Raw genomic sequence first — 22,593 nt, forward strand, 5'->3', positions numbered from 1 at the left:
ATTTTTCACTTTTTTAAAAAATTTTCATTCCCCAAGTTGACAATGGGGTGACAGTCAAAAGGAGCAGAGTATCTTCTTTGAGTTATAATTATTGCTGGACATAAGGGACTAAAAAGTCCCTGTGATTTATTGTGCACCTTGGGATTGTTACACAAATGGTAGCAAATGTCTAAATTTGCTTCGGTGACTCCGATAGAAATCAAACAATAAAAGAAAATATTTGTAGCTCAGGGTGGAACTGAACTTGTGGCAACGTAATAAATAACTCTAGGCTTATTCCTCTCTTGACTCCCTCTCCAGTGGACACCGACAATTTCCAATCCATAGATTTACCTATTGTGGATACCCATTTCACATATTACGATTTAAAGAAAGCAAACAGTTACTAAGAAAAAACAAGAAGCAACGGGTGGAAACTAATCAAGGAGAGAAGCAACTTAGAATTAAGGAGAAATTTCCTGACAGTGAGAACAATTAATCAGTGGAACAACTTGTCTCCAGAACTTGTGGATGCTCCAACACTCAAAGTTTTTAAAAAGATGTTGGATAATTGTTTGTCTGAAATGGTGCAGAGTTTCCTGCCTAGGCAGGGGGTTGGACTAGGAGACCTCCAATTATTCTATTCTATTCTATTCTATTCTATTCTATTCTATTCTATTCTATTCTATTCTATTCTATTCTGATACTGACAAAGGAGAATATTTGTAGCTCAGGATTGACATGAGGTGTCCTTGGTGCTCTCTGAGCTTGGTGGGTTTTTTTGCAAATGATTCATGACCAAACTAGATTATCAGTGCTAGTAGGAAGTGAGTTTTGTATTATTTGCATCTTGATTGTGGGTCTAATGTTAATCTTAGGGTTAATCTTTGCTCCTCTGTGTGTGGATCATTGGTGAGGAGGTTATTTTGGAATGTTGTTTCCTTTCTAACAATCAAAAAGCAGAGAAGGCAAGGAACTACCAACTCAGACAAATAAACTAACAGTATACAATAGTAAGGAACCACCCAGACCATTCCCAGCAACACTGACAGGGAAAGCCAGGGGTATATAAAATGAGAGCAAACCCCACTCTCTTCTAGCACTGATGATGTTTTCTAGTCGGGTTGTGAAACATCTGCAAGAAAACAATCAAGCTCAGAGAGCACCAAGGGCTCTGCAAATTTAATAATTCACATCATCTCTTAATGAAGTTATAATGTATGAGATGTTATTTGTACCCCCTGCAAATGCCTGTGATGACCCAGACTGTAACACAAACGTAACAAAATCCGAAACATAAATAAATGTCCTTTAATGCCTCCAACTTGGCCCCACTGTTCAATAATTCTCAGTTGGAGATAAAATGTATTCAGAAATAGTCTTCAAAAGAAAGCAATACAGTCCGAACTTAATGAGCAAATAAAGGTGAAATAAAAAACTAAAACAAACTACAATGAAGGAATTTCCACAACGGACCAAGATAAGTAATTACCAACTTCAGGGAGATAACAAGGCACAATCTGTTGGAAGGACACCAACCAAGATAACTTCAGCCCAAAATAAAAGACACTTTGCTTCTGGCAACGCTGTGTTTTAACGGTCTCTCTTATATACTATTCTCCCCAGCTGCAACCAATGAGGGGGACCATGGCTGCTTCCTCTCTCATAAGCCAAGTTGTTGCCTTCTCCGTTCCTCCTTGCGTGTCCTAGGATGAAGAGGGGATGGGCCTGGTTCTTCCTCTGACTGCCCAGCCGGCCTGTGCCCTTCCCCAGCCTCCTCCACAACCTCCAGAGCCACACCTCTACTCCCTGTAGGCTGTTCTTCCTCTCCCTCAGAATCCAACTCTACCAAGGGCATGACAATGCCCATGTAACAATCAATTCTAATTTTTGATTACCTGCTTGGAATAAGCAGTTGATCTTCCCCTAACGGCAAAGCAATTTGGAATTTCTCTAGAAGCTTGAAGTATTGGCACTTGCAAATCTCAGGGAATTTAATGTTCTTTAGCAGGGATTTTTCAACATCAGAACGCTTTATGATCCCTTTGGGGTATTTGGTAAAGCCATCCACCTTCACCGTCAAGATCTACGGAAGAGAAATCCATCTCACAAACCTCACTCCAATTGGCTTAGTTTTAAAAATCATACCATACGTCGACCTTTCCGCTTCATTTTCAAATACAAAAGAAGAAGAATATTCTTCATTGGCCAAGTGTAATTGGACACCCAAGGAATTTGTCTCCGGTGCAAAAGCTCTCAGTGTACATGCAAGTAACAAAGTGATAGATCACAAATCATAAAAAGGGATAAATCATAAATCATAAGGTACAATTGTAACGCCTCATACACAAAACTGTTACACACAAAGCAGTATTATTTCTCTGCTATCAAGAACGTAAATTAATTATAGCCTGTTAAATGACTATAAGATGGAAAATATAACCTATGTACTGTAATGAGATTAGAGAGGAACTTATGTGAAAAATATAACAGTGGCACAACTAACATTAAAAGGGGATAAATATTGGATAATACAACCTAAGATGAATATATGAATACCTGAATGATGTAATTTGTTAAATTCCACAAATATGACTATTAAAAGAATATATATAATACAAAAAGTGATATTAAAAATATAGAGAATGATACTAAGTAATATATGAGAATATTGAATAAACAAAAGCTGATACATGTAATATTAAATTAATATTAATATTAAATTAGATAAAAAAATTGGTAATATTATAGTTAGGGTCATGTTTATTATTAAAATGTTAAATGACCTGGAACAACACTGTTCACCTAATCATGTATGTAAAGAAATAAAAATAAAAATGTATTTTTATAAAAAATGTGAATGAAGAGCTACTGAAAAGTTTCTCAAACCTGTATTCATATTATTTTTATACCTTTATACAATATCCTTATTACTGTTTTCCCTGTTAACTGTTTTGTTGACAGTCATTAGATGATAGGCTAACAACTTGTAAACAGATTTAGAACAGATTTATTGTTTAGAATTCTTCTGGCCTGTTTTATAAGGCGTAGGAAATTAATACTGTCATATTATATTCATCAGCATTCAATTAGGGAGGCTGTTATGTGTCTTTTTTTCCTAAGACATTTTTTAAAATGTCTTTTTATCTTTTCATTGTTTTTTTAAATATAGTCCTCGATTTATCATCACAATTCAGCCTAAAATTTCCATTGTTAAGGGAGACATTTAGTAAGTGAGTTTTGCCCCCATTTTACTTTTTCGCCTCCATTGTTAAGTGAATCACTCCAGCTGACAAGTTAGTAACCCTGTTGTTAAATGAATCCGGCTTCCCCCGTGGACTTTGCTTTCTCAGGTCACAAAAGGGGATCACATGACCTCAAGACACGGCGACTGTCATCAACATGAGCCAGTTGCCGAGCATCTGAATTTTGATCACGTGACTGAGGGAATGCTGCAATGGTCATGAAAAAGTGTGAAAGACGGTCATAAAGTCACTTTTTTTCAGGACCGTCGTAACTCTGAATGGCCACTCAATGAACTGTCTGTAATTTTGGGGTGTTTTGCATTTTAACTTTCCCCCAAAAAACTAAATATCATACAGAAAAAAAATTCTCAGACCTGGAAGATAAGAGAAAAACTATGTGTTGTGATCTGCCAGCAGACGGCAGCAGAGTCGGATAGTGGGGAGGAACATGGGCCAGTCCGGGAGTCTGGGGAGGACTCGGACGAGGGTCCTGCATCCAATACAGAGATGGAGCCAGGGCCATCTGGGAATATCTGGCAGCAGTGAGGAAGAGGAGCAAGGGGACCCTGCTCCCAGTGTGTGTTGCACAGAGCTGCCAGAAGGCTAGAGCAGTTAAGATAAAAGGGCGACTTGGGAGTAAGGCTTGAAGGTGATTGGCCCCTCCCATAAGGCATAAAGAAGGAGCAAAGGGACAGGAGCCTTTGCAGGAAGCAACGTTGTTCACTCTGTTCGGATTAAACCTTGAAGCTCTGTCTGGACTTTGTACTTTGGTTGGTTTTTACAGTTAATTTGGCACTTTAGTTGTTGGCAGCAATTAAAAGGTGGATGCTTATCTCGAGGGACTGTTTGGGACTCATAACGGGCTGGGAATGCACATAATTCCCAGCTGTTGAAATAAAAAGAGGGCTGTTTGGACTAAGCATGTGCTTAATTATGGTCTCAGGAAACATAACCTAGCCAAGGCAGGGAACACAAGGTGGGAGAGATGACAGTGGAGACACCCCCAAGGCGCTTTTCCAAAAGACAACTGAGACTGACCTGGGCTATGATTTTACACAGCCATTTGGGATCGACAAAATAGAGATTTCTGAGCTGAAGGGCTGGATCTTGGAAGTGCAGCAGGACACCTAAATTAAAAAAAAAAGTCTTTTTTAGTATGTATCGGTGCGTACGGAGCATTTTAACAATAGTACGGTTTATTGCAGGTGGTAGTCCTCGACTTACGACCACAATGGAGCCCAACATTTCTGCTGCCAAGTGAGACATTTGTTAAGTGAGCTTTGCCCCGTTTTACGACCTTCCTTTCCCTCGGCTGTTAAGCGAATTGCCGCAGTCATTAAATTAGACACACAGTTCTTCAGTGAATCTGGCTTCCCCACTGACGTTGCTCGTCAGATGGTAGCAAAAGGGGATCACACAACCCCGGTTCACTGCAACCATCATCAATATGACCATGGGGGGACGCTGCAGCTGTTGTTAAGTGTGAAAAACAGTCATAAGTCACTTTTTTCAGTGCTGTTGTAACTTTAAATGGTCACTAAATGAACTGTTGCAAGTCGAGGACTGGGTGAACTTTAAAATTCACTATCCTTTGTTCAGTGGAGGAGTCCATCCCTCTCTCAGCCCAACCCTCCTCACAGCGTGGTTGTTGCTGGGAAAATGGGAGGAGAAGAACTAGAATAGAATAGAATAGAATAGAATAGAATAGAATAGAGTAGGGTAGGGTAGGGTAGGGTAGGGTAGGGTAGGGTAGGATAGAATAGGATAGGATAGAATTAAAGAAGAGAAGACAATTACAGTAGAGAAGAGGAGAGAATAGAAAATAGAAAAGAATAGAAAAGAAAAAAAAGGATAGAAAAAAAGAGAAGAAAAAGAATAAGAATAGAACAGAGAACAGAATAGAACAGAACAGAATAAACATAGAGTAGAGTAGAGTAGAGTAGAGTAGAGTAGAGTAGAGTAGAGTAGGTGGAAGGGACCTTGAAGGTCTTCTACTCCAACCCCCTGCCCAAGCAGGAGACCTTACACCATTTTTGACAGAGGGCAGCCCAGTCTCTTCTTGAAAGCCTCCAGTGATGAAACTCCCACAACTTCCGAAGGCAACTTCTGTTCCATTGGTTGATTGTTCTCACTGTCAGAAAGTTTCTCCTTATTTCCAGGTTGAATTTTTCCTTGTTCAGTTTCCATCCATTATTCCTTGTCTGGCCTTCGGGTGCCTTGGAAAATAGCTTGACCCCCTCCTCCTCTCAAATATTGAAAGGCTGCTATCATGTCTCCCCTGGTTCTTCTCTTCCCTAGACTAGCCAGGCCCAGTTCCTGCAACTGTTCATCATATATTTTACCCTCCAGTCCCCTCATCATCCTGGTTGCTCTTCTCTGCACTCTTTCTAGAGTCTCAATGTCTTTTTTATAGTGTGGTGACCAAAACAGGATGCAGACTATTGGATTTGTTGGCCTCCTTGAGTAACTTATCAAGTAATAAAAGCAAGACAACAATCAAATAAATAAACACACTGCCCAACTTAGTGCAACTTTTTTTGTTAAATGAAAAATGGGATGGCAGACCCACTGACTAGCCATATATTTTTACCCGATTCGTTCAGAAAATGCACTGCATGAGAAAGTTCGTTTTCATCCAATTGCAGCTGCTTTTCTTGCACCAATTCATAAAGCTGATCCTGGCCAATCACGGGGAATTCAGCCGGCAATGTTTTGCGTATTTCAAGAATGCTCTTCTCAAGTTCTAAGTAGCTGTCTGGAATTAACTGGCCAATCACAGGCTGGTCTCTGATCTGCAGGAAATAAATGAATGAATTAATGAATTAATGGATGGATGGATGGATGAACGTTCACCTCTATAACTGTCTGGTTTGGTTCTGCAACCCAAGAAGACAGATACAGACTTCAGAGGGAAATTAGGGCTGCAGAAAAAAGAATGGCTACCAACCTGCCTTTCACTGAGGACCTGTATACTGCACCCTGAGTTAAAAAGAGGGCTGTGAAAATATTTACAGACCCCTCATATCCTGGACATAAACTGTTTCAACTCCTACCCTCAAAACGACACAAAAGAGCACTGCACACCAGAACAACTAGACACAAGGACCGTTTTTCCCGAACGCCATCCCTCTGCTAAACAAATAATTCCCTCAACACTGTCCAACTATTTACGAAGTCTGCAGTACTATTACTATTAATCTTCTCATCACTCCTTATCCCCCATCCCTTCCCATTTGTGAATGTATGACTGTAACTTTGTTGCTTGTATCCTTACGATTTATATTGACTGTTTCCTAGTATGATTTAGTTGCTTATTGTAGCCTATGACTTGTACCTGATGATTCTTGACTCTTGACAAATATATCTTTTCTTTTATGTACACTGAGAGCCTTTGCACCAGAGACAAATTCCTTGTGTGTCCAATCACACTTGGGCAATAAAGAATTCAATTCTATTCTATATTCCAATATCTATTCTATTCTATTCTATTCTATTCTATTCTATTCTATTCTATTCTATTCTATTCTATTCTATTCTGTTCCTATTTCTATTCTATGAATGTTACAGTTCAACTATTTCAATGAATACCTTAGGGATAAATTGTACTTTCCTATCATCAATAATTTCTCATGAAACATGGATTGCCGTTTGGGTTGCTCTCGAACTTGGAATAACAAGGTTGGAAGGGACCTTGGAGGTCTTCTAGTCCAACCCATCCCACGCTGCTCAAGCGGTGAGAACCTCTATACTATCCCGGACAAATGGTTGTCCAAACTCTTCTTGAAAATCCTCTGCCTTCCTGAATATTGAAAAGACTGAGCCATTGAGAAGGACCAGGCATTTGAAGTAAGCCATAAGATGGCTTGTTTCATTGTGGTTTAGGGTGCCATGCAAATCCAGCTATTGTGTTTTGTAAACTATGATTTGTGGCTTTACAATCTGGTGTGAATCTGTTCGACTGTACCTTAGTCTATAAGCAATTGCTAGATAAGTCATACCTTCTACAGTGATAACAGAAAAACAAGAGTTGGAAGGACCTTAGAGATCTAGTCCAACCCATCACATTTAACATTAAGCAGTAATTTCCCCGACTGCTAATCAAGCAAGATTGGATGCAAATATGCTTGAGACATGCAGCTTTAGCAGAACGTATCAATCATTTAATTATGGTTGGCGCAGTGGTTAGAATGCAGTATTGCAGGCCGACTCTGCCCATTGCCAGCAGTTTGATTCTGATCGGCTCAAGGTTGACTCATTTTTACATCCTTTCAAGGTTGGTAAAATGAGGACTCAGATTGTTGGGGGCATTATGCTGACTCAGTAAAGCACTTAGAGAGGGCTGTAAAATGGTATATAAGTCTAAGTGCTATTACTACTCCTTCTCCCCTTCCTTCCTCCCTTCCTTTCTTCCTTCCTCTCTCATTCCCTTTCTCATTCTTCTTCCTGGTGGCCCAATGGTTAGAATGCAGTACTACAGGCTGACTGTGCCCACTGCCAGCAGTTCGATCCTGAGCAGCTCTAAAGGTTGACTCAGCCTTCCGTCCTTCCGAGGTGGGTAAAATGAGGACCCAGATAGTGGAGGACCATATGCTGACTCTATAAACTGCTTACAGAGGGCTATAAAGCAGTATATAAGTCTAAGTGCTATTTCTATTTATACATGTACATTAAAGCAAAATGGCTTACTTTGAAATCCAGACATTCTTTGATGATGATTTGTCGAAGTTTAGTCATGGACTCAGACTCTTCTGTGGCATTCACAAAGTGATAGTCGTGGATTTTAGGAAATCCCTTCTGATTCATCAGCTCCTGGGTGATTTTACTGATGCAAGCTCTACGCTGCTTCTCATTAGCGACGTCTAAATGAGTTCCAATGAGAATCACAGGGGAGAAGGACGCTCGGGTCTATAAAAGAAGGCATTGCAATGCTCTAGATTAAGGCACTTCTCCAATAACCATCCTGTTATTTGCAGTTGGTTTTATTCCACTCTATTATCATCAATCCTAGTCACCTGAGATTTGTCAAGCAGTTTAGAATTCCCATTAACCACCATGCCATCTTTAAGCAACATGGGAAATGAAATCTTAATTATAGAATAGAATAGAATAGAATAGAGAATGAGACGAGAAGAGAAGACGGAATGGAATGACAATAGAATAGAGTAGAGTAGAGTAGAGTAGAGTAGAGTAGAGTAGAGTAGAGTAGAGTAGGGTAGGGTAGGGTAGGGTAGAGTAGAGTAGAAGAACAGAATAGAATAGAATAGAATAGAATAGAATAGAATAGAATAGAATAGAATAGAATAGAATAGAATAGAATAGGGAGTGGGAAGAGAAGAGAAGAGAAGAGAAGAGAAGAGAAGAGAAGAGAAGAGAAGAGGGAATGGAATGAGAATATTCTATTCTATTCTTTGACTGTCTGTTGACTAGATACTTGTGTAATGGTAGCAATAATAAACTCTTTCCTGTTTTGAACTCAATGAATGTTCCTTGTTATTTGTGCTCAACAAATTTTCTATCATATCAGATATTTTTTTTAAAAGATCAGTAAGTATGTTACCTTGATGTTAAACAGCCATGGTTTCATGGCATCCACCTCTGATTCTCCTTTGCTCAGGTCATACACCGCGAGGTATAGTGCTCGTTGAGTCATAAAGTGGGGATGAGCACTGTAGAATTCTTCTTGTCCTACAGAAGAGCAAGTACAGCAGTAATTGGCAGATGGTATGTATGCCCACGTACGCTCTCTGTGACCTCCAATTCTCACCAAAGGGAGAATTTAAACAGAGTTTAAATCATTTCAGGCTGGCGTCAAAAACAAGAACGAAATGTTACAGATCATGAAGAAACAGTTGGCTTTCCAATTTGCTCTCTCACACAGACAACACAAAAGATATTATTGGGAACACGGTTAAAACGGAAAGTTTCCTCGAACTTTAGAAGTTTAGACAAACAAAACTGCATTCCTGTAGGGACAGGGGTGTCAAACTGGGCCGGATGTGTCCCACACAGGCCATGCCCACCCTGACTCCATGAAGGGAGAAAATGTTGTGACACGTCACGGCAAGGTAACACCACAAGTTTGACACCTGGGGGGGGAGGTGGAGTCAAGAGAGGACTCAGCCTGGAATCTTTGTGTCGTCACAAGCGGTCTAAGGCCAACCTCTCTTGAATTCCACTGACACTCAATTAGCACGAATTTAATGCTGACCCTTAGTTGACTAGATACTCTGTTAATTGACTAGATAAGCAATTAATCAGTTGAATTGCAACTTACTATGTGGATTCTGGTTCTTAGAGCCCAAGAGTTCCCCTATTCTCATCCCGGGGTCTTCAAACTTGACAGCTTGAAGACTTGTGGACTTCAACTCCCAGAATTCCTCCTCCAATCATGTTAACTCAGGAATTCTGTGAGTTGAAGTCCGCAAGACTTAAAGCTGTCAAGTTTGAAGACTCTTGCATTATATGCTAGATCTAAAGACAGGCTCCAGGTTTCCTTCCCCTTTAGTAATTCACACTCCATATTAATTTCTACAATTGCAAAGTACAAGAATTATTGTTATCTACTAGTAGTACTGTGCTATTGCTAAGTGCTACTGCTGTTAGGTGACTGAGCCAATTTTATGACCTTTTTTGCAGCTGTCATGATTTGGTTAATTCCAGGGTGATTTTTGCCAGCTACCTAAACTAGCAATAGCAATAGCACTTACTTTCTACTGCTTCACAGTGACAGCCCTCTCTAAGCTGTTTACAGAGTCAGCCTTTTGTCCCCAACAATCTGGGTCCTCATTTTACTGACCTCAGAAGGATGGAAGGCTGAGTCAACCTTGACCTGGTGAGATTTGAACTGCTGAGCTGCTGGCAGCTGGCAGTCAGCAGAAGTAGCCCACAGTACTGCACGCTAGCCACTCCAGCGAAAAACATTCTAAATCATATTCAAATTACTTTATTGTGATTACTATATTATTATTGTGAATAAATTACTTTATTGTGTAACCAGCAGAAGAGCAAAAGAGAAGAAAATAGTTTCCAAATATCCAGAATATTCAATAATAAATAAAGAGGAGTGATACGTTTTTAAAAAAAATGTATTTAAAGGCATCCTTATTAGTTAAAACTAACTAAAATATAGGATTACAGAGCCCTTGAAAAATCTATTGAGGAAGATACAATACAGTAGCCAACATATGAAAAAAATGATTAGTGGATAATCAGGGGTGGGATCTGACAGGGTTAACTACCAGTTCAGTGATTTACGAGGTTCGGTGATTTACAATGTGCTTCCCTGCATGCTGCGAGCATGCGCCTGTAAATCGTCATCAGCATGCTGCGTGCAGAGAAACAGCCTTTGAAAAAGCACTTTTTTCCTGCTTTTTAAACTGCAGCTGTGCCTCGCACGGCAGCTGAAGTTGAAAAATCAGGAAATAAAGGTCAGGTAAGAGCCCGGGCAGGTGGGTGGGCCAAAACATCAGCAGACATAGAACCGGTTCTGTGTCTGCTGCTCTTCAGAGCTACTGGTTCTACAGTGGTGAACAGAACCGGTAGAAACCCATCTCTGTGGATAATCCTAGATCAGAGCCATTTCCAGTCATATGACTGTTGTAAATTGATGACTACCTGGATTAGGGGAGGTGCTGTGCCTCTCTGTAGGTGCTGATTCGAGCTGTGGTGGCACAGTGATCAGAAAGCGGTATTGCACACAAACTCTGCCCACAGTCTGGAGGTCGATTCTGACTAAGTTCGACTCAGTCTTCTGTCCTTCCAAGGTCAGTAAAATGAGAACCCAGATTGTTGGGGGCAATAGGCTGACTCTGTAAACTGCCTAGAGAGGGCTGTGAAGCAGTATGTAAAGTCTTATTGCTATTCCTTCCTTCCTTCCTCACCCCTAATTCTCTCTCCTTCCTTCCTTCCTTCCTTCCTTCCTTCCTTCCTTCCTTCCTTCCTTCCTTCCTTCCTTCCTTCCTTCCTTCCTTCCTTCCTTCCTTCCTTCCTCCCTCCCTCCCTCCCTCCCTCCCTCCCTCCCTCCCTCATTTCCTTTCTCATTCTCCTTCCTGGTGGTGCAGTGGTTAGAATGCAGTACTGCAGTCTGACTGTGCCCACTGTCAGCAGTTCAATCCTGACTGGCTCTAGGTTGATTCAGCCTTCCGTCCTTTCGAAGTCAGATTATTTTTTTGGAGGGGGGGGCAACATGTCGACTCGGTAAACCGCTCAGAGAGAGGGCTGTGAAGCCCTACGAAGTGGTATATAAGTCTAAGTGCCATCGCTCTTGCTGTTCTCCTAAATTCTGAACTGTGTATTTTGCCTTTGTTCCTTGCGGGCGCGAGAAAAATACCTGCAAAATCCCAGACATTTAAAACTGTCTCTTTCTTGATTTTGCCTTTTCGAGGGATCTTCCAGTCATTCACATCAATTCCGATGGTCGGCTTTTGAGGCCCCAAATCTGGCCTCTTGCATTTCATGAGCTGTTGTAACAAGGTTGTTTTACCGCTGCTGGCGTTTCCAACTACCATGAGCTTCATTCTATGGTAGGGGACAGCTTTCTTTAAACGCTGTTGAAGGAACCTGGCAAAAAAGAAAAGGAAAGGCTTGTTTGAATTACAGAATTGTTTTTTAAAATAATAATAATAATAATCCTTCTCTTCTCTTGGTAAAAATACTTCAGGAAGGAAACCAGACCTGTCCAACTGCCAAGACAATTGAGAACTAGATGGCAGGAAAAAGGGATATCATATCGGTGAATTGACAAGGAGAAAAAAGGAAAGGAAACTATTTCAAGGGTTTATCATTTCCTTTTTTAAAAATATTTTTTTTATTTTTAATATAATCATTTCATCTTCAGTTGAACAGTGTGTTTTCTGCATTCAAACATCTTTGTTAAACAACAATCAAAATAACAACATCCTCCATTACATATTAATTCTGCAATATTTAACATAGTAATGTCCACCTATTAATTATACTAATTGTACAATATCAACGTAGTAGTATTCAATATGTTAGTCATCATATTAACTTATCACTTTTAACACATCCTCTTTGTTTTGTTTCCTTATTTCTAACTTCCATTTTTATTATTTAATCATTGATAGAATAAATCCCATACCATATAATATTCAGTTTGCTCATTCTCCTTAATTGCCAATGTTAATCTATTAATTAAAGACTTATCATTTCCTGATTTATACTGTAAAGCCTTCTTCCAACACGTGAATATTTATTAGAATGGCTGCAGGATCTGAGTAATGTCTACTTTAATGAAAGGGGGGACACAATAGCAGTGTCCCAATATCTCTGGGGTTGCCACAAAAAAGAGGAGGTCAATTTATTCTCCAGGGCAGGCAAACCCAAAGGAAAAAACACAAAAGAAAAAAAAAAAAAAACCAAACCCAAAAAAAAAAAAAAAAAAAAACAAAACAAAACAAAAAAAAAAAAACAAAAAAAAAAAAAACAAAACCCAAAAAAAAAAAACCACCACACCCCCCCCCACCCCCCCAAAACCCCCCCCCAACCCCCCCCCCCACAAAAAAAAAAACTGCAACCCACCCCCCCCCCCCCCCCCCCCCCCCCCACCCCCCCCCAACCAAAACACCCAAACCACCCCAACCCCCCCCCCACACCACCCCCCCCCCCCCCCCCCCCCCCCCCCCCCCCCCCCCCCCCCCCCCCCCCCCCCCCCCCCCCCCCCCCCCCCCCCCCCCCCCCCCCCCCCCCCCCCCCCCCCCCCCCCCCCCCCCCCCCCCCCCCCCCCCCCCCCCCCCCCCCCCCCCCCCCCCCCCCCCCCCCCCCCCCCCCCCCCCCCCCCCCCCCCCCCCCCCCCCCCCCCCCCCCCCCCCCCCCCTGAAGGCAGGGGTGAAACAATGGATGGAAATTAATCAAGGAGAGAAGCAACCTAGAAATAAGGAGGGATTTCCTGACAATCAGAATAATTAACCAGTGGAACAACTTGCCTCCAGAAATCGTGGGTGATCCATCAATGGAGGCTTTAAAGAAGAGATTGGATAACCATCTGTCTGAAATGGCATAGGGTTTCCTGCCTAAGCAGGGGGTTGGACTAGAAGACCTCCAAGGACCCTGCCAACTCTGTTATTCTGTTGTTATCGGTGTTTTTTCCAGTGACAATAGCTGTACAAAGCCATAGAAAGAATGGTCAAGAGAACTCACCGGATGATATCCCTTGCTTTGTCTCCCACGTGTTTAAAATCTAAATTAAGATGCAGTCCTTCTAAAGGAAGATCCCATATATTCAACAATTTTCCCATTTCATCTGGAAAACACCGGATGGCTGGATTGTAACTAACATCAAAAGACGTCAAGTTTTTCAGAAAGCCAATTTCAGGAGGGATCTAGAGAGAGGAGAAAAAGAAGACTGTATATTTTTTGAGAATAGAACTGCTAATCTATCAGTTGTCAATGTCAGTTCCATGCCAAACTAATCTAAGTTTTAATCAGATGTTTAATTTAGACAATTAACTCGGTAGCGAGTTAATTCTAGGCCAGTCATTGCTTCTTCTTTTTTAAAAAAAGAAAGTTTTTTTTTATTTTTATTTTTATTTTTTAAACCATCTTTCTGTTCAGCACTGTCGGTTGGGTACATATATCTTGTGCACATTGTAATAATATCATACATTTCTTACTTGTTTATATTTATAACCATTCTAATCAATACTTTATATCACATTTGTCAATTCTTGTATTACCATTAACATTGTAATTATTGCCTTTCAAAAATATATTTCATCCTTACCTAAATTATATTCATTCTTTTACTCAATTTAACTCAATCAATTACGAGGTATTATGCTATTATTACATATTTCAACTTCTTACTCTTCTATCTAGCCATTCATGGAATAAATTCCAAATTTTATAATAATCTTTTTCTTCCTGTTCTCTAATTGCCATTGTCACTCTACTCATTTCTGCACATTCCATTATTTTCTTAATTGTTTCCTCTTCTGACGGAATTTTCTCATCTTTTCAATTTTGTACAAATACAATTCTAGCTGCTGTTAATACATTGATAATCAAATACGTTATCTCTTTATTGTAACCTTCAGGTCCATTCATTGCTTCTTTTGAAGAGCGTTCAGGTTAACGTTACAGGTAGTCCTTGACTTACAACCATGACCGTTCAAAGTTACAAAGAAAAAGGGGACTTACAACCATGTTCCCCACACTTATGACCATTGGAACATCCCCATGGTTACGTGATCAGAATTCAGACACTTCTCCACTGACTCATAATTATGACCATTGTAGTGTAGGAAGCCAGATTCACTTAACAACCGGGATCCTAACGTAATAGCCGCAGAGATTCACTTAGCCCGTGTGGCAAAAGAGGTTGTAAAATGGGGCAAAACTCGCTGATCTGCTTAGCAGTGGAAATTTTGAGCTTGGTTGAGGTCGTAAGTCGAGGATTGCCTGTAACTGACTCCCTATTGTCACCTTCTCCAATTAAATAATGCTGGTGTTTTTGTTTTTTTTAATTCTTAAAATTGAAGCATTGCTTGAGCATTCGGTGGTATGTTTTCTCTGCTTCCCTGGAAGAAAAGTTTATTCTGGAGAACCATGCCTCCATACCATGATTAAAATTATTTAGATCCATTCTTTATCTGCAGGAAACTGCAAAATATATTCATATATTCTTCTGAAGACTTATTTGCTTGAGGTTTAATAATACAGTTTGATAGACTTTCCTCTCTGGTTTCTTGTCATCCTCTTTTGCAAAGTAATAGCACTTACACACCGCTTCACAGTGCTTTTACAGCCCTCTCTAAGCAGTTTACAGAGTCAGCCTCTTGCCCCCAACAATTTGGCTCCTCATTTTACTAACCTCGGATGGACGGAAAGCTGAGTCAAGGTGAGGTGAGGATCGAACTCCTGGCTGTGGGCCGAGTTTAGCCTGCAATACTGAATTCTAACCACTGTGCCACCAGGAAGAAGAATGAGAAAGGGAATAAGAGAGGGAGGGAGGGGAGAAGAGGGAGGGAGGGAAGGAGTAGAAATAGCACTTAGACTGGAAGGAAGGAAGGAAGGAAGGAAGGAAGGGCAATAGCTTAGATTTATCTACTGCTTACAGTACTTTCCAACTCTCTATAAGCAGGTTAGAGTCAGCCTATTGACCCCAACAATCTGGGTCCTCATTTTATCCACCTTGGAAGGACGAAAGGCTGAGTCAACCTTCAGCCTGGTGAGATTCGAACCACCAAATTGCAGGCAGCCAGCAGGCAGGCAGAAGTAGCCTGCGGTACTGCACTCTAACCACTGCGCCACCGTGGCTCATAAAGTAAGCTTTGCATTAAGACAATTAAGATCTGTTTTCCTCAGCAGTTATTTGGATGGAAGGCATCCTGCTTCTCTGTCTTCAAATAAATCAGTCTTGATTACTTTGAGTTTGTTTACAGCCCAGTCCAATACAATCAGGGCTGAAGGAACGTAATTTTTCAAGAAAAAAGCAATTGCTTCAAAGGTTCCCGAAAAGTATTTTGAAAAAGAATGCATCGGTGCATAGTAATAAAATCAATTACTATTTTATGATGCGTATTACCTCTCTTAACTTGTTGTTAGACAGGTGTAGCTTTTCAAGCCGAGACCAGGAAGAAGCTTTGTCATTCAGGTCCAGAATGCTTATTTGATTGTGGTTAAATAGCAATTCTCTTAAATTGGACGATTTCCAAAACGCAGGCCCTGGTAGCATCCCAATTCTATTGCTGCTTAAATCCACCGATCGCAAACTGGCAAAGAGAGAAAGGAATACAATTGCTATTAAATGAAAAGTTAGACCTTGTAACTCGCAGCAATCATTTCCAAACATGAGGGCCATACAGAAAAAATATTATATTTATTAATTTTCGAAGGATGCTAACCATACATCAGATGGCTTTTCTTTTTAACCAGGTCACTGTCAGGATTCCAAGTAACACACCCAAACGGAATCAAAACTCCAAAGCAGGCATATTCCTTAAAGTATAGATTTATTAGCTGGAAACCTGCTTCGCTATGAAACTATGTGGTTGGGCTTAGTTTTTGGGGAGGAAAATAAGGCGGAGGGGAAATTCTGCCTCTGCCTACCAGCATCCATTGGTATTCATCTGGATAGCATCCTGTCAGTGTGTGAGAGAGTTGAGGGCTGTTTGGAAAGTGAAACAATATTTGCTGTGTGAGCAAGAAGGAGATAGGAAGGAGCCTGGGTGTGGCTTAGCTCAACTATTCTGTGCTAAAGCTGCTTGGTGCTGTGAAACTGAAACTGAAACTCTTCTCCTTTGTTTGTGTTTTGCATTTGGGACAGATTTCTTTCCAGGTGGGGAGGAGGAGTAGAACTCCTTAGCATCAGAGCATATTAATAATAGTGTATAGCTCTGAGGGTCATTTGGAAAAATCCTTTCTTAGTGAGCCCCTAGAAGCCAAGAGGAAGATATGGGCCAAATTTCAAGTTTGTAGGCTTTACGGTTCTGGAGATTTTGTGATGATGCGTGAGGGGTATTTCCCTTTTATATATATATATAGACTAGCATGGAATTAGGAATGTCATATTGGCACATCTGGGGAAACCCGACTCTAAACCCCCCTCAGATTTCCCTCTGGTTAAAAGTGAAATTTTCCTTCCCCTGCCCATGCAGTCCATGATGTGGTCCAATCAGGTCACAGCCCAAGGGTCAGTTGGTCTCAAATCCCACCTCCTCACACCTGGTGGGAAAGTCCTTGGTTCTCGGAGAAAAGGATTGTATTTTGGCTTCAGTCCTTCAGCTATCTCTACCTCCCCACCGCCCTCTCATCTCAACTCATCTCCGCTGTGGCAGCCCTGAAGGTGCCAGGGGGAAAATGACTCCTGGGTTGACAAATCACACACTGTGCATTTTTTTTTTAAATTAGGCATGCTTTTTTAAAATTCTCTCATTATTTTTGTCCCTTTCCTAACAACTAAACCAGTGGTGGGATTCAATATTTTTTACTACCAGTTCTATGGGCGTGGCTTGGTATGTGTGGTGCGGCTTGGTGGGCGTGGCTTGGTGGGCACGTCAGGGGAAGGATACTGCAACATCTCCATTCTCTCCTCACCCCACTAACCTGCTTTCCAGCTCCGTTCTCCTGTGCAGGGCAACCAAAGAAGACCCAGCTGGGACTCGTGAGGCAGAGAATAGATGGGGTGGGGCCAGTCAGAGGTGGGATTGGCTGGTTCTCCAAACTAATCAAAATTTCCGCTACCGGTTCTCCAGAACTGGTCAGAACCAGCTGAATGCCACCTCTGAACTAAACCATTCTTTCTTTTAGTATGTGACAGGCATGTGTTTTTCTCAAGCAATGAATGCAATAGATCAGGGTTCCCCAAATCCCGAGGCAGTAGGCGAGCAGGTGTGTAGCGGGCAGGCAAGCGCATACACCTAAAATCTCTCTTCCCCATCCACCCATTCATAAAGTCAGAAAGATTGGAGACCCCTGCAATAGATATTTGCAATTACCAAAAGTCTCCACAAATCAGTACAAGAACAGGAGGTGCAAATTTTAATGTACGTAGAATAGAAGAATAGAATAGAATATAGAATATAGAATATAGAATAGAATATGAATATAGAATATAGAATGGAATAGAATAGAATAGTATAGAATAGAATAGAATAGAATAGAATAGAATAGAATAGAATAGAATAGAATAGAATAGAATATGGAATATGGAATGGAATGGAATGGAATGGAATGGAATGGAATGGAATGGAATAGAATAGAATTCTTTATTGGCCAAGTGTGATTGGATACACAAGGAATTTGTCTTGGTGGAGATGCTCTCAGTGTACATAAAAGAAAAGATACATTTGTCAAAAGTCAAGAATCATCAGGTGCAACACTTGGTGATAGTCATACGGTACAATCAGCAATCATCACGTATCCTAGTAACTTACTGTGGTAGAAGAAGAATTGCTTCTGGAACGTTGTAAAAAGCATTCTGAGATAGCTTCAATGTAGTTATGCTACAAGGCAAGTTCTTTATGGTGTCTAAAACACAGAGAAATAAGCGTGTTAGTAACCGGTTTGGAAAAACAATTTGTCATAAGACAACTGAACAACGCAGTTATCAAACAGATATCCTATAGGTAAAGGTAAAGGTTCCCCTCACACACACGTGCTAGTCATTTCTGGCTCTAGGGGGCGGTGCTCATCTCCGTTTCAAAGCCGAAGAGCCAGCACTATCCAAAGACATCTCTGTGGTCGTGTGGCCGGCATGACTAAACACCAAAGGTGCATGGAACGCTGTTCCCTTCCCACCAAAGGGCTCCCTATTTTTCCACTTGCATTTTTTTTTACATGCTTTTTGAACTGCTAGTTTGGCAGAAGCTGGGACAAGTAAAGGGAGCTCCCTCCGTGATGCAGCGCTAGGGATTCGAACTGCTGAACTGACGACCTTTCTGATCGACAAGCACTAGGACTAGAGGTGACATGATAGCAGTCTTCCAATATTTGACCCCAAAGAAGAGGGGGTCAACCTATTTTCCAAAGCACCTGAAGGCAGGACAAGAAGCAATGGATGGAAATTAATCAAGATAAGAACCAACCTAGAACTAACGAGAAATTTCCTGGTAGTGGGGACAATTAACCAGTGGAACTGCTTGCCTCCAGAAGTTGTGTATGCTCCATCATTAGAGGCTTTTAAGAAGAGCCTGGACCACCATTTGTCTGAAATGGTATGGAGTTTCCTACTTGAGCAAGGGGGTGGACTAGAAGACCTCCAAGGTCCCTTCCAACTCTGTTATTCCGTTATTATTAATATGATGTAAGCCACATGCTGAGGTCTGCCTGTTTTTTTAGTTTTACTTTATTCGCTTCCATTCCTAGCACCGCTCCTTCTAATACGACATACTCACAAATTCTATTTGCTGCTGCATTGAGTTTTTCCAACTTCAAACAATCATGCAGAAATTCGGTATCCAGGTACGAAATGTCGTTCTTGCTAATGTTTAAATTTTTCAGTTCTTTCAAACTGCTTCTTGCAATTAATGTTGAAAGTCTGTTCCTGGGAGAAAGGAAGAAGACGAAAAAGAGCATTTCAGCAAAGGTCACACAAAACAGCTGTTGATTGTTCAATTCATTTATTTTATTGATGAAAACATTTTGTATGGAGGCCCAACTCACGCCTAGGTGGCTCCAGGCAGCTTACAACATTTAAAAATCCATAAAAACATTCCTAGGACTGTTTTAGTAGTTGCTATTAAAAAAAAAAAGGAGGGGTGGGGAAGGAAAGAAATCTGGAAGAGCAGTACGGTTTGAAAGCGGAAGTACATTCCAATACTTCTCTTTAAAAGATTGTAACTAAAATACCAGAGCTTTTGCCCGGGAATATATTTAATTGGAGAATGTGATTGGTGACACTCAGCCGGTGAATGTGTTCAATTGGAGAATCTGGTTTATGAGACACCCAGGGGGGAGGGGGGAAACAAGGTCACAGGGGACCATAAATGACATATGCCAGAGTTGGCTTCATACAGGGCAATGCCAGTATGTCGCCTCTAATAAATCCTTTGAAGTTTTTTTGAAGTTTGGCTCAAGAATCATGATTTAATTAGGGCGATTGCTGGAATCCTGACAATCCACCCCGTAAAATCCCACCAAAATATAAATACCATCCTGCGGGTCTTTTCTCCGATACAAGTTAGTCCACAATTTACAACAATTCATTTCATGGCTGTCCAAAGTTACGATGGCCCTGAAGAAAGTCGACTTACAAATGTTTTTCACACTTAACGAAGGTAGCAGCATCTCCAGGATCACACAACCAAAATTAAAAGGCTTGGCGACTGGCTCGTATTTATGATGGCTGCAGCATCCCGGGATGACGTGATTTGGTCCCGTTTTGTGACTTTCTGACTGCCAAGTCCATGGGGAAACCAGATTCACTTAACAACTGCAGTGATTTTTCCCCTCACAATTGTGGCAAGAAAAGATGGAAAATGGGGCAAAACTCGCTTAACCAATGTCTCATTTAATGACAGAAATTTTGGGCTCCATTGCGGTCATAAGTCAAGGAGTGCCTGTATTCAAGTCAACCTCAGCTTCTGATGATGACATGAACCAAACCATGTGGTTTTCCTAGCAGTGTCACAGACATAGTTAATCATAGCCTTTTTTGAGGATAGGTTGTGAAAGTTGGGCCTTAATTCCATATTATTAGAAATATGCGAAGCTTTTTCTCCAGTAATATTGTACTACCAACTAGAGCAGTGGTGGTTAACCTTTTTTGGCTTCTTTGGCAAAAATTGTGCGCATGCTTTGTGCGCGTGCTCACATCAGCACCCAGAAGGCAATGCATGCTGGGTCTCTGCATGCCATGCTTCTCTGCACATGCACGCAATCCCTCCTGTGCACCACACATCTCTGCGCATGCGTCTCCCATGCATCCCTGCGCATGTACGCCGGATACCTGACAATCAGCTGTTGGGTGGCAGCGGGTGTGTATGCGCAGTGGGGCTCTTCCAGGCGACCTCTTGCATGGTGGCAGAAATGGCTCTGTGTGCCACTTCCGGCAGGCATGCCATAGGTCGCCAACATGAAACTAGAGTATACAAATCATTTGCTAGACCAATTCTTGAATACAGCTCATCTGTCTGGAATCCACATTGTATATCGGACATTAACACAATCAAGAGAGTCCAGAGATATTTCACGAAAAGAGTCCTCCACTCCTCTACTTGCAATAGAATACCTTATGCCACCAGACTTGAAATTTTAGGCCTAGACAACTTAGAACTACGCCGACTTTGGTCCGACCTAAGCATAGTACATAAAATTATCCATTGAAATGTCCTACCCGTCTATGATTACTTAACTTCAACCACAGCAATACACGAGCACACAGTAGATACAAACTCAAGGTAAACCGCATCAAACTGGATTGAAGGAAATACGACTTCAGCAACAGAGTGGTCAATGACTGGAATACTCTAATTGACTGTGGTTTCTTCCCCAAACTCCAAAAACTTTAACCTTAAGACTGTCTACTGTTGACTTCACGCCATTCCTAAGAGGTCTGTAAGGGGTGTGCATAAGCGCACCAACGTGCCTGCCGTCCCTGTCCTAATGTCTCCTTTTATTCTTACCCATTTTATGTATTAATAATCATGTTTATAGTTATATCTCTTATCTAATACATGTTTGACAAAATAAATAAGTAAAATATATAATAAAAACCTTTGTTTATGTTCTCACCCTTCCAATATGAAATGTTCCAGGTTGATCAGAATATTGCCAAGATATCTAGGAATGCCCAACAGTTGGTTGTAGGACAAATTGAGTAATTTTAGAGTTGGACAGGTGATTGTTGGACTGAAGCACAAGGTAGGTCCAATTTCATTCCGTGAAACGTCGAGGTGAACGATCTGAGGCATTTCCAAGAGATATTGAGGGAAAGACTTCAAATGGTTGCTGTGCAGGTCGAGATAAGTCAAAGATTTCATGGTCTAAAAGAAAAAAGTTATTATGACCAATAAACCAATTTAATAAATTATGTTAGGGTAAATACACGGATAAAGTGGTAGAAAATGTAGCTTATTGAAGGGATCACTTAAAAGAAATAATCTCTATCTGGAAAAAATGCAAGAATCATAATGATCCTCTCAAGGAACTCCTGTAATAAACATAAATGAGTTCCCCAGTTTGTATCATAACTCCGTTTTACTTTAACCGAGTGCTGTGATGGCAAACTTATGGCATGCGTGCCAGAAGATGAACAACCTTCCAATGTGAACATAATCCATAATTACATAATGGCAGCATCCTTATAAACCATGTTCTTAAAGTAACGAATCACGCACCTACGATAATGGGACTAGTGAAAAGTTGTTCCAGGTTGCATCTTAATTTCTTTGAGGACCAAAATCTAGTATTTTCCGATTCCTTTGTCCTTCTCAGGAGACTCACCTCACAGAGTTGCTTCGGCACGCACGAAAGCTGGTTGTGATGCAGTTCTAATTTGTCAAGGTGTTCGAAATGAGTAATTAAGCCAAGACTTTGGCTGATGTTGTCTATGTTCTCCAGCTCATTTGAGGACAAGTCGAGGGATTTAATATATTCTCGGTCGGAGACCAGGGAAGGGAAGCTGTCCGAGCTCTTCATGTTGGGTTGGAATACAGATGTGCCTTCTAATTTTAAAAAAAAATTAAAAAATCAATTTCATTAGAAATCTCTGTTGCATTGGTTGCATTGATTCAGCTGTGCTAAAACAAAAGGAAATAAAGCACAGGAAAAGACGGGGCAGATGCACGGGGCCAAAAGATCACCGGAACTGCCGGTTTGCCGGAACCGGTCCAAACCGATAGAATCCCATCCCTGTATATAACTAACTTTCTCGTTGTTCCCCACCCACCCACATTGCCCAGCTGAGTTC

At 41.1% G+C, this 22,593-nt stretch overlaps 1 protein-coding gene across 2 annotated transcripts in view; it reads right to left on the reverse strand.

Annotated features, from left to right (window-relative positions):
* LRRK2 (leucine rich repeat kinase 2) overlaps nt 1-22,593 on the reverse strand; it is a 96,886-nt gene that overhangs the window by 24,538 nt on the left and 49,755 nt on the right. Inside the window, exons 23-34 of one of the 2 annotated variants that reach the window (XM_087935524.1) lie at nt 22,128-22,348; nt 21,417-21,667; nt 19,079-19,221; nt 18,119-18,212; nt 15,769-15,955; nt 13,383-13,564; nt 11,554-11,783; nt 8,782-8,909; nt 7,911-8,129; nt 5,815-6,016; nt 4,263-4,351; nt 1,878-2,065 (exon numbers count right to left, since the gene is read on the reverse strand). In XM_087935524.1, the coding sequence (XP_087791650.1) occupies nt 1,878-2,065; nt 4,263-4,351; nt 5,815-6,016; nt 7,911-8,129; nt 8,782-8,909; nt 11,554-11,783; nt 13,383-13,564; nt 15,769-15,955; nt 18,119-18,212; nt 19,079-19,221; nt 21,417-21,667; nt 22,128-22,348 (2,134 nt within the window). Of the gene's footprint in view, nt 1-1,877; nt 2,066-4,262; nt 4,352-5,814; nt 6,017-7,910; nt 8,130-8,781; nt 8,910-11,553; nt 11,784-13,382; nt 13,565-15,768; nt 15,956-18,118; nt 18,213-19,078; nt 19,228-21,416; nt 21,668-22,127; nt 22,349-22,593 lie in introns of both variants that reach the window. The other variant, XM_026701233.2, reaches the window with a different exon arrangement.

This window comes from Pseudonaja textilis, chromosome 5 (assembly GCF_049901715.1).
Source record: "Pseudonaja textilis isolate UNSWEBS1 chromosome 5, rPseTex1.2, whole genome shotgun sequence".
NCBI classification, from domain to species: domain Eukaryota; kingdom Metazoa; phylum Chordata; class Lepidosauria; order Squamata; family Elapidae; genus Pseudonaja; species Pseudonaja textilis.